Consider the following 13,166-nt stretch of genomic DNA (forward strand, 5'->3'; position numbering starts at 1 on the left):
ACTAATGCCTAACATGTGGAAGATGCTCAGTAAGTGTTCATTGAATTAAATAAAGAATATGTGCTCTGGTAGTGTTAACAGAGAAAGGAATCCCAAGTAGTCAAAGACTTCTATCAGCTTTTTCAGGTATATCAAATGTTATGTGATTTACTCAGTCCATTGAAATGTCAGGAGTTTTTGAAACAGTTTAAAAGTCACTTTACTTGTGATTACAAAACTGCATTCCACTTTTTGTAAATTTTTTTTCAACTCTGTATCTTTTATTAGAATAGAACATGCCCATACAGTAAGCATTTGGTAAATGTCTGCTGAATGACCAGATGATTCCCAGGTCCAAACATGGGAGCTTGGGCTAGTTAGCCACCAAGGCTTTATATCAAACAGCCACATTTGAAAGTTTTATGCCAGAATAATAATCACACACATCAGATTTCCGTAAAATAGGTGAGTTCCATCTCTAGCTCCTCCCCCACCACAATCAGCAGTCAGGTAAAGTTGAGGAGTTTATTAGGGAAATATGAGTGGCAAAGACACCCCAGATGACAGAAAGAAAACCCTGAAAATGCCCCTTCAAGCCACGGGGGGCCTAGTCTTGACATTCCCAAAAGGACAATAAGCTGGCAGGTTACCAACAACATTCTCTGGCAGCCACTTTGCCAAGGCATCAGTATCTCAGCCAGGATTGTCCCCCACTCCTCACCAAAGGTGGTGAGGAGACAAAGACTGTTTATAGGAACAATACAAAGGAATGGAGAGTTGTAAGGTCTGAAAAAGAGAGAAGTGAGGAGGACAAAGAGTCCCAGGCTTCTGGCTCTGAGTACCTAAAATAAGTTGACAAATAGTTCTATAAAATGTATAATGTTATTTCCAATAGTTCCCCTGGACTTTTTCCCACATGCCACATTATACCCCCAGATGTACATGGCAAAGCCCAAACGGCACATTTTTGAAAAAAGAAAAACAAGAATAAGCCCTGTTGCTCTGTAAGGAGAGAGGAAGTTGCTGAGGCTGCTACGGCATTTCCCACATGGGCCTGTGTTCTGTAAAGCAACTTCTCAGCAGCAGCATGGCATAGCTCTAGGTGAGGGTCTCACCTTTTGTCACCCGGGCTTCAATGTACTCTATTCTCCGTTCAAGGGCGGTCAATTTCTCATTTAGTGTTGCAAGTCTTGAACGACAAGACATATCGAATGAGTTGAGAAAGTCCGCGATTTTCTTGATGCTGCTCGTGATGACCTCAATGTACTCCCGATTTGCCCAGTCCTGATGAATCTCTCTTTGCACCGGATCCTCCTGGCCCGCCATGGCGGCCGCTTAAGCCACTTTTTGTAAATTAAAAGAGTAAAATTTGTTTAATCCATGGCACTAATTCTTTTTATCATTAAAGTTTGTTTGGCCTTTTAGGATTAGTAAGGAAAAAGAACATGTTTCCTTCTTGCACTCTACTTCTCTTAAAGGAGCTAAGTGAAATTTAAATAGGTAGTGGAAGTGAAACTGAATTTACAGGAATAGCCAGGGAAAATTCAGCAAATATTCTAAATACTTTAATCTTTATGTTCAAGCAGGCAAAGTAGACAGGTATTAATTCTTATTAATGGTTAATATTGTTTTGAGTTAAGAACCTATTTATCAAACATGACAAGCCTTCTGTAAATGCTTTCTCTCCCTGAAATGACAGCAGCAGAAAAGAAAAATAAAAGTTTTAAAAATCATGCCCGTCATTACTTTTAAATTTTTATGGCTCGTGTTAGTAAACTGGTTCATTGAAACGATGTGGAAAAACTTTTGAAAATCAGATTCTGACATTGCTGGGTATAGAACATGTCACTCAAAGATTTAGGATTAATCAAAGTATCTATATATATGTATATTCTGGGAAGAGAAGATAGGTTAAAGAAATTCCTTATTTTAAAATATCCTGACTTATGAAATGATCTAAGGTACCTTAGAATCATCATTTATAGCAGCTACATAGTGCACCATGCTTGGAGAAGAGCTGTCATAATTTAGCAAGTGCTAAGCATTGACATGTTTGATGTGAGTAATAGAAAAAGTGTGGCTCAAAGGAGCATGACCATTTGGCACAGTAAGATAGAAGGAGGCAGCAGATAATGGATGGAGACTGGAAAGGTGAAAGGCAATGGAGGAAACCAATGACAACATGGATAAGTCAGCCAGCAACCAAAGAGATAGTGACATTAGGAAGATCCTGGTAAATATCACAGGTCATTTCACCAAGGTCAGGAGATAGAAAATCCAGTGAGAGAGGTGTCAACATGGCCACGAACTTCCAGGATCAGGATGATGTAGATACCCTGATACATAAACATCTTTCTGGGTCTATTTTACCTTCAAAAGATTAACACTTTGTATTAATTTCAAGTTTTGCTAATTTAGTATCTTATAGGCTAATAACACAGAAGAGTTTAATCAAGAAAATGTCTTCCAATTCTCTAAGGATTAACTGTCTTGGTCTCTTTGGATTAGATAATCCCAACTCTAATGTGTTTCTAAAATATTCTTTCTAGTGTTGGGCATTATCATTTTAATTTCCCAACTCTGTGAACATCATATAGTCAATATTCTGCAATGCATTTGGACTTGATGATCCAATATTTGTTATGAAGCTGGGCTCTCAAAAAATAGTAATTTTATATGACTGATATATATTTTTAAATAATAGACCTTCCAATAATATTTTGGTTCCTTAAATTTCAAAGGTTACATGTTCCTCAAAGACAGATAATAGTACTTCTGTAGATCAAAGTATCTAGGTTATGGTAAATAGCTATGGTAAATAGCAATAAGATTCTTGGGTTATAAATTTGCATAAATTTGTATCTAGCTGATCTCATGAGTTTCAGAGAACTCTCTAAGGAGAGAAACTTGAAGCACTGTACTTTTTTTCTAGGCCAGTTGAGAAATGAAAACATTCTTAATGATCTCAAGCCCATATAGTGATATATGGTGTAATTAGCCATGATGTGTGTTTCATACCCAATTAGAGGGTATTTTAGCACTAAGATAATTGGACCCAGAAGCTCTTGGAAAGTGTAATTAAACAAGTTCATCACTGCATATTATTGTCTTATGATCTTTTCTATCCCTCTTTATGCTGTGCATAAGAAGGATGGTCAAGACCTCTGGAACAATTTTGCTCATTATAGAAACTTTACTTAGACCTAAATCCAGTTCTAGGTGTTCCTGTTTATTTAGAAATCCTTACACTTTTGTTATGACTTCATAATCTTTGTGCTACTTTTATTAATGATGTTTTCATTGATTATCAGGTTGATAATACAACTCACTATCCTTCATAATCAATGTCTTGTGATAATTTCTGGGTAACATCCTATCTTTGCTTTACTTTAGTATCAAATGCAAAACTGGATTTGAGTCTATAATCTTGTTCTAGAATAGTTACACATCATCAACTGCAGTGTCAGAGGATCCTTGCCTCTCAGACTGTGGTCTGTGGAGAAGTAGTATCAGCATCAGCAAGACTGGGGGCTTGCTAGAAATGCAGACTCCTAGGCCCATTCCAGACCTATTGTATTTGCACTTTCATAAGATCCCCTGATGATTTCTATGCACATTAAAGTATGAGAAACATTGATCTAGTTAGAGTAGGAATCCTGTTGGATGGGGTCCAGGGATTATTTACTGTCAGAGTTTGTCTGGCCGAGTACATGGCAAATAATATGAAAAGAAGGAAGGAGGGAACAGGAAGGAAGAATGGAGAGGAGGGAGGGAAGGAGGAATAAAAGGAAATAGGTGGTGTAACTGGAAGTGATGGATCAGATACTTCAAAATAGATGGAGTTGGTAAGGACTGAACATAATTGGCCTCAAAGTTCACCTCTCTTAACCTAATCTCCGTTCTTTTTAGTCCTGGTGCTTTCAACTTGCTACTGACACTAGGCTATCCAAAATCTGACATTTTGATCCTTAGCTCAAATCTGAGCTATACCTTGTGAAACCTGGCCCTTCATTATCAACATTATGGTAACATGACTATCTAGTTTCAGAAGGCAGAAATAAAGACAGGGCCACTGTCACTGTTTTTCTTTATAAATATAGCAAGGAACAGCAGCCTTGACGATATCTTGATTTTGAAATTGTTTAACCTCAAACTGTGAGCCAATAAATTCCTGTAGTTTATTGGCTATAGGAAGTAAGACACAAAGTGAGCACATACTATTGGAAAAATGGCATTGATCGACTTTATTGATGCAGGGTCGCCACAAACCTTCAATTTGTAAAAATGCAGCATCTGTGAATTACAATAATGCAAAGCACAATGAAATGAATGATATCTGTTTATATGTGTAGATGTGCACATATATATGTGTCATTGCCTTTGAGTAAATGACTATTTAAGTAAGGAAATGAAATTTGGACACAAATTATACAAATAACATATAATAAGTTTTATGAGAAATATTTGGGTATCAGATGAAAGGATCATCACCTGCTTGGTTGATAGGGGAAGGATTCATGCAAGGGAGGGTAGAGGAACTCAAAGGTTTTTAAAGCTAATACTATCATCTATGCTTGAGATTTAGATGAAAGATTTGCTGCAACCATTTCCATACTGGAAAAACTCTTGAAGACATGATGTGAGCAAGGTCATTTCTGAATAGTTAAGACAAGTTGCTGTTTTAAAAGACACCATATTCCATCTTTAGACATTTGAGATGAACTTATTCTTGGGAGATAAGAAAAGAAAATAAGAAAAAAAGAAAATCTCCTATATATTTTAATAGATTCAGGAAGCTTTATGGTCATGGTGACTAGAAAACAAGGTAGCAAAAAGTACATTTAAGTACAAAATCTACTTAAAAGAAAAGTTTTGTTCCATATAATAATCAGGAACTGTATAAGTCAGCAGATGGATGCATGTATGTGTCCCTATTTCATATAAAATCCAAATGCCTTGTTTGATTGGCATTTTTATTTCTCAGTAGATTTAGATTCTTACAGATACATTAGTATATTTATTACCCTCTGCTTTGTAGCCACATGTTTAGTGTTTGGCAAATTCCCATAGGTGACTTAAGAAGTGGGGAAAAGATTCATGAACAAGTTCACCATTATTTGCCCCCTGTTGCTAACTTTGCTGGAAGCCAAAATAGTGGTTTCCAAGCACTAAAATTTTGTTTCCAATAGCATATTCCATTTCTCAAAAGAAGAAGAAGGAAAACATAGAAAATACCTCCCAAGTTTTGGGCTTTGGGCCTCATAGGCATTTCCACAAGGAGAAATAAAAACTTCTAAATATTGATCTTCAGTGTAAAACTTCTAACTATCGATCTCAGTTTCCCTGTCAGGAGCTTGCAATTATGCCATCCTAGGCAGATCTTGGCCAGAATGAGTTCATATTTAATCAGCTCTTTGATGTAGAAAAGTGTTAAAAGCTTATTGAGCATCTCTCATTTTCTCTACCATTCTGGGTATGTTTCTCTCTGTAAATATCCAGACTCGCAGTTGGAATTGCAAAGCCTTTCCAAAGGTTTTTCTCTTTGACTCTTTTGCCCTCAGGACTGTAACTCCCCATCTCAGGACCTTCCAGATTTGCAAAGAGCTGGAACAAATTTTAAAAATCCAAAAGTGCTTGGCCAAAATAAACTAATATCCATAGACTATCAACACACTTGCTGTCATCTACAATTTCTCCAGCTCTGACATCTCCACTACCCTTCTATGAACGACCAAGGCATAGACTTAAAGCTTTGGTATTCTTGGGATGCCATTCTCAGAAGAAGGTGAGCTAATATATGTTTGCACCATCCTGGAATTCCAGAAAAGGAAGTTTAATTTTAGAGTCCATGAAAATATAGGGTTTTAAAAGAGTATTTAATGAAAAGCTCTTCAAAACTTTAATCCTAGAAATATTTAGATATGTGTGGTGGTGGTGGTGGGGGGTGTTCAGGGAAATTGCCAGTCATAGAATATTCTGGAATAAAACACTCATAGCAAGAAAATTTCTGGGAGCTCAGGTACTTAACTGAATGAGTATGTGTTAAACACATATTGGGAAACATTTTAAAAGATAACTTCCCAGGTTTTTATTGTTGGTGTGAAGATTAAATATGAAATGTTATGACATTTGGAGCTTGCTCTTCAGAAGGTTCATTGCTAAAAAGGCAAGAGTCTTGGTGCTTCTATCATTTGATATACAGCTGTTTAAATAGAGTGGGCTTAGACAGTGACCAGGAGGAGCATTAGCATGTGAGCTTGCTTCCTTGAAGGATAAAAGAAAAGTTTTACTTTTAATACAGTGGAAAAGGGAACCAGGAATATTTCTGCAGCAAAGGGAACATAGGGAAAAAATAATGATAAATGTATTTGAGCACTACGTTCCAAAGGATATCAGTGCATTTTTTCTTCAGCTGTCCTCTAATATGTTCACCTGATTACAGCAGGTGCTCAGCTTGCCAAGGTGGAAAATTTCCCCAAACTACCGAGAAAATAACCTTTTCCTCCCATGCTATCTCTGACTCCTTGAGAATTCTACCCCCATGTAAATGTAATTCTGTGCTTATGTACAGACAGTTGACTTTAATTACAGAGTTGCTTGTATCAACACTTTCAGAGTGGATAGCACAACAAATATATCTAAATGTAAATGGAAGGAAGGAGTGCTTTCCTTAAACCATAAGCCAGTACTTTCCTATTGTTACAGCCAATCCATTGGATGGTATTTGTTTTAGCAACTAGGAAACTAGAACAACTCTAAGAATGGAATTTGGACTTTCACAGGTGGTTGAAGGAGAGTAACCCCAGGAAGTTGCTTGAAATTCTGTGATGGTGGTGATATGGTGAGATGTACACCTTTATTCACTGTTGATAGGAATGTATTTTGGTAGAGCCACTCGCAAAAACAAATGTTAGTCAAAGCCTTCAAAAGGTTGACATACTTTGGTCCATTTATTCTATTTCTAGCAACTTATTATAAGGAAATGATCAAAAGTTTACATAATTGCTTATTATATTTGTTAATGATGAATAAGAGAATACTAAGATTTGTAACAATACCAAGAAATAATTTTATTAAGTGCTTAATATATGCTGCGATGTATAAAATACCTGGCATGCTTCATCTCAGTTAGTCTTCCCAGGAAGTCTCTGAATTTAGCAATATTTCTATTCTAACTTTAACAGTGGGGCACATGGCCTTGGAGGGTTAAACTAGTAAGCTTAAATTAACACTGAGAATGAACCAAGGGGCTAAATTGTCTTGCTCAGGTTTAGTGCCTTTATCCTGTGTGCAAAGTACACAGTTGTATTTAGAATCCCTGGTCTGACTCTAGTGACCACACTCCCAAACTCTACCACCAACTGTCTTTTCAGGAATGTCCACTGCCACATCTTTTCAGAATCCCTTCTGAATTGCCCAGATTTAATAATACTTTAAGTCCCTTAAAACAATTGAGTTCTATATGATAGGCAGTATGGAGAGAAGCAAATGACTAGGAAATGGGTTACCACTGTGTAATATTGTCTCAAGCACATGGTAGGATTAGGTTTCATGGTGTCCTTGTGGTTGGTAGAAGTCTGTGTCTAGTTCTGTCCAGTGAATTGGGAGTGGGAGTGATCTATTTGCCTTCTGGGCTAGAATGTTAAATTGCCATGTGAGACTCTTCAAAACTCCCTGTCCTTTTGCTCCAGAAAACTGCACTTTTCCAGATTATGGTTGCTCTGTCGGTCTTGGGCCCAGAGTGAACATGGCAATGCAGTTGGACAGAGCCCCTGGGTAACCTACATTAGTAATAAAAAACATCCTTGTTCTTTCAAGGTATTGTTATTTGGGATTTTTTTTTTTTTTTTTTTACAATAGTATTGCCTAACCTAACCTGATTGGAACAAAACATGATTCTGTTTTACAAGCTACTACCAATTAACATTCTGGCCCAACATTTATGAGCCTCTGATTTCTTGTCTGAAAAATGAAGCCATTAATATCAACTTATAGAATTGTTAGGATCAATTAGGAGATATTACTATAGGAGATATTACTGTATTAGATGCTTTGTTCCTTTGTAGTTGCTGGAATTGTATCTTGTCATAATCAAAGTTAGGCATAACAAAATAATTTTTAGTTATTTAATAATTGTAAATATGTTTAAAACCTACAAAAACTCTATATTTTTAAACATTGAACACCACTTCATGGTACTTTCATTTTACAAAATGATAATCTCTTGAGTCAAGGTATCTTAGTTTCCCAGGCTGCTCTGACAAATACCATACACTGGCTGGTTTAAGCAACAGGAATCTATTGGCATGGGTTTTGGAGGCTAGAAGTCCCAAATCAAGGTCTCAACAGGCCATGCTTTCTTCCCAAGTCAAGAGCATTGTGTTGATGGAGCTCTCTGCCTCTAGTTACATGGGGGACTCTCTCTCCTTGTGTCTGTTCTTCCCATTTCTGCAAAAGGCTGGCTTCTGGCTCCTTCTGTTTTCCTCTCTGTAAGGACTCCAGTAATATGTATTAAGACTGTCCTGATTTAACTGGGCCATGCCTAAATAGGAACTTACAAGATCCTATTCACATATGAGTTTCTACCCTGACTCACCTTAACACATTCAAAGACACTATTTACAAATGTTTTCACACTCGGAGTAACTTGGATTAAGATTAAGAACAAGTCCTTTCTTGGGGTTCATAATTCAGTCTACCACAGATGGCAAATGAAAGGGTATGATTTAAGCTCTAGATAAAAGTCAAGGCAGTAGTGGGCTCTTGTGACCATGGGTTCATGTTCATTTGACTTGATGGCTATGTGAACATTTTACCATTTTTCAAAATAATAGTTTAATATCAATTAAACCATACTTGAAATCATTGCACTTGGGAGATACCACATTTTGAAAAGGTAAAATAATTTAAAACTCTATTCAAAATAATTAACCCAATGAGCATCTGAAGGTGAAGGTGTAGTTTGCATCTTAATCACTCTGGTGGACACATCAAGAAGCTATGCTGTTTAAAATGGGGAAACCATTGAGCTTTTTGAAAAAAAAACTCTACCCAAGATGGATTTTCCCATCTTTGGTGGTTTAGATAGCTAAAGAAATTAAAAATTACTTTAAAAAGAAAACAGAGTTAAATTCAATTCAGCAAATGCCTTTTAAATGCCTCCAATGGGCCAGATCTGTCACCAAGCACCAGGGTTTTAGTAACAGAACAAGTAGATAGGATTTCTACCTTCAGAGATGTTGTAATTTATAAGAGAATATGGGCATTAAACACTGTGTTACAAATTTACAAGTGGTATAAATGTGGCAAAGGGTTATATTTTGCCTATTATAATGCCTTGGACTTTTCATCCCAGTGTCTATAGGGAAAATTCCATGTAGGTGGAATGTTTCCTTGATTCTCAAATTTCAAAACAAATAGTCAGCTTTCTCTGTTTACCTGGTATTTAAAATTTATGGACACTTCCATAAATAGCAATTGAAATATATATCCTAGAAACGTACTTACAGAACACACCAATGTTAGCAATTTCATCTATTATAGATGATCTTGGGATCAGTCCATTTATGTAGCCTCCTATGTATTCTGATTATATAGAATCACCAATATATATATTGGGTGAAATAAAATAAATAGGAAATTATTCACATGGACTCTGATAGCTTAGCTCCCAATTCACTTATATGTGCTTTGATATAATAAGCATCAGTCATTATCAAGTGTTGACCCCAGAAACAGCCAAATAAGGCTCACTTTTATTTATTTATTTCCTATAAATCTAGAATTAATGACAAATCTATTTTGCCAACTGGGCCCCCTGTTTATATTGCATGTGATGAAAACTTTTCCAACAATGTGTTTTAAACCAGGGGTGAATATTCCTGACAATTTGGAATCTGTAGCTGGTAGATATTTTACAAATATAGTTTGAATATACATTATATGTCGTGATTAAGATGCATGCCTCAAGTTAAGAGCTTCTGTTTTAGAATGTTATGATAGAGAGTATTCTTTTAATTGCTGTATTAATGTCTATGGGATAAAATGAGTAAGTTATTACATTTCCTTTTATCCCCCCAGGTTCCAAGAAGCTCAAATTCAAAAGTTAATTAGATGATACATAATATTACTTCTCTCATTCTTAGTGGCTGAAGTGTTTACATCATTCTTTATTTTATGGTTTTAATTTCCTGTTCTTATTCTAATGAGAATTGTCTTATTGAATATGCCTTTTATTGCATACCATTTCTAGACCTTTTGAAATAAGAGTTAAAAGGCAATAAAGAAAATACAATTACAATGATCTAAACACTTCATTTTGCCATTCAGTGGCTTTTCTTTTGGTTGTTAACATCTGCATGAGCTTTTGAAATATTTTAACTCACTGAGTGGTTTAACATCTCTGTACCTCAAGGCATGTTAACATCCAGTAAACTTTTAATACCAGATCATTTTGTGAAATATGTAAGGAAAGACATAGCTGAGCAGTTTTGACAAAGGTAAGCCAGAGACAAAATTAATTCTTAAAATGTTTCTTTCTCTTTCAGTGAGAGACAGAAAAAATACCACAGACTTATTTGTAATTGATTTAAAATGATCCAGGGTCACTTCTGTTGAAGAGGTACATTTCACAAGTAGAAAAGATGAAAGAAATCCTCTCAGGTTTGTATTTATAGCTCAGCTCTTGTAACTCAAAGAGAAAGCATCATAAACTGAGTCGCCAGCTGTTTTGTATCTCACATGGCAATCAATAATTCAGGTAAACATTAACTTCGAGTAAATCTGGCTTCTTGGTACCTTCACTTCTGCAGGTCAGAAGAGGCCAATCTGTTCCTAGAGAAGACAGATCTGCTTTATCAGTGCCATTAATAGAGTCAAAGCAGCTACCTGAACAGCATGCCACACTCCCAGGGGAGGCTCATTTATGTCTCTTCCTATCTTGACATACCCTGGGAAGATTCTATCTTCTTCCTGAAATCTCTGAAACCCAAAGATACCCTGAGCAAATTTCAACTCCTTTAAAACAGAAAAGAACAACCCTACAGAATATCATGTTCATATCTTTTGATTAGAAAACATTACTAATGCATTTTACAGGGAGTTGAATGCACTGAAATTTTAAAAAAATAAAATAAGACCTCAAAGATGAGTTATAAATGGAGTGAATTCTTTGGTCCATTAAAACACACCCTAAAACTCTTTTTTTAAAAAAAACTATCTCTAAAAATAAAGTGATGTCTGCAAAGGTTTTCTTTAGTTACTACATAAGCAATCACATACACTGATGTTATTGTTGAAATTCAAATCTTGAATTCTTGCTGATAGCTACCATTCATGTCAAGAAGCAGCTATGCACCTTGTTGGTACAGGTTTCAGTAGAGAAGAGAATTAGCAAAGAAAAATATCAAATACAAAGGGGATTTGATGAAATAATTCCTTGAGGTTGGTGTTTGAAGTAAAACTCTTTCCACAATTGAAACAGGAAGCTTTTCATTCCTCTGATTAGTTGTTTGTTATGGATGGGTGATAAACTATTAAAGATTTATCAGGTAATGGAATTTGTATTTCTTCTTCATCATCATCCTTTCTTTTCCTTTTCTTTGTTTTTTTTTTTTTCCTTCATAGTATATGGACCATGTTCATTTGGCTTAAAATAAACTATGGTATTAAAAAAAAACCAATAAAATGATGATGCATTATAAGTACTACCTTCTTGGTTAAAAAACAAACAAACAAAAAACAATAGTATTACCAAAATCAATGATCCTAGTAATCACAGTTTCCTTTACTAAGGCTCTTTTACTGAATGGAGCTCAATGCAATAGAGGATTAATACTACCCAATTCTTTCTTGCCATTAAAAAGCAAAAAATCTACCTCTTTGATATACCTATAGTCTTGCTCCCCCCCCCCTCCGCCCCCCGCCCTTTGGCACTTCTACTCAGCCAAATGGCAGCAGGTTGCAGATTTCCCAACTTTTGTCTGAAATACTCTCCCAACCCTTCCAGCCCTTCAATCCAAAAAATCTCACCATGACTTTCTGAAGTGCTGCCTGATTTTATAAGCCCTAAATGTTTGTCATCCAAAGGATGGTGTTACTTTTTCTAAAGAAAATATTTCAGACATCCCCAAAACAAGCAACCCTCCACCAAACCAAATCAGAATAAAACCCTGAGAGAAGTCAAACAATGTACTATTTGCCTCAACTCTTTTTCCAAGATGAATCTTCATAACTTTGTCTTTTTCACCCTAAAATACATAAAAGAATGTGTGTTAACAAGCATTACATCTTTTTTTTTACATATTTATTAAGGTATAATTTACATATCATAAAATCCACACATTGTGTGTGATTCAACAGGTTTAATAACTTTTTCAATTGCATAATCGTCACTATATTCCAGCTTTAGAATATTTCCATCACCCTCCAAAATTCCCTCGAGTCCAATTGTGGCAGAACAACCATCCACCCGATCCCCTCCCCTCCCCATCTCCAACCCTGCCATCTTCCTGAATCAGCACAAGGCTAAGAGAGAATGATGTTAGTGCCATTTGGGGAGTATACGATTGACAGAATTAATACTTAGGCTGTGAAATTTCAGTGAACTTGCAGTATTGTTGATATTGAGATGAATTATTTTTATTTCAAAATACTCAACCATTCAGGGGAAGATGGAAAGCTCTGGAGCCTAATGGGACATGCAGATGACAATAATGAGAGCAAATACTTACATAGCACTTGGTACCATGTGTTGTTTTAAGTATTTTGGGGGTAAAGCCACTTATTTAACATATTTAACAAACCAATGAAGTAATACCACTTCCATTGACATTTCACAGATCCTTGTCTGTTTGAGGCTCAGACAGATAAAGTAAATAAGCTTAAGATCATCCAGAAGATAAGAGATGGAGCTTGAGTTCAAACCCAGGAATTCTGACTCTAAATTTCATACCCTTGCCTACTACCCTAAACTGCTTCTCCTCTGTGCCACCTGGGCTACAAAATCCGAGTTACTATGAGTCAGACACTTGTATAAGCTGGAGCCAACTGGCTCTCAAGCAATTGACTATCAGGGTTGTCTGATCCAGGATGATGAGGCCAAGAAGGAAACACCCTTGTGGAAGGAACCCTAAGACCATGTCAGGTTGGCTGCACTACTGGTAACTCACTGGTACAAAGTGAAAGGT

At 36.2% G+C, this 13,166-nt stretch overlaps 1 protein-coding gene across 1 annotated transcript; it reads right to left on the reverse strand.

Moving 5' to 3' along the window:
* Positions 1-490: 490 nt before the first annotated feature.
* LOC101416261 (probable protein BRICK1) lies at positions 491-1,313 on the reverse strand. The gene has a single exon (XM_004476006.2). The coding sequence runs from the start codon at positions 1,303-1,305 to the stop codon at positions 1,078-1,080; it is 228 nt and encodes a 75-aa protein (XP_004476063.1). The 5' UTR covers positions 1,306-1,313; the 3' UTR covers positions 491-1,077.
* Between the last annotated feature and the right edge of the window lie 11,853 nt (positions 1,314-13,166).

The sequence above is a fragment of the Dasypus novemcinctus genome, chromosome 3 (genome assembly GCF_030445035.2).
Source record: "Dasypus novemcinctus isolate mDasNov1 chromosome 3, mDasNov1.1.hap2, whole genome shotgun sequence".
Lineage (NCBI taxonomy): Eukaryota > Metazoa > Chordata > Mammalia > Cingulata > Dasypodidae > Dasypus > Dasypus novemcinctus.

What these genes read in the sequence shown, in the direction of transcription:
- LOC101416261 (XM_004476006.2), bottom strand. Translation starts at nt 1,305, where the DNA reads ATGGCGGGCCAGGAGGATCCGGTGCAAAGAGAGATTCATCAGGACTGG.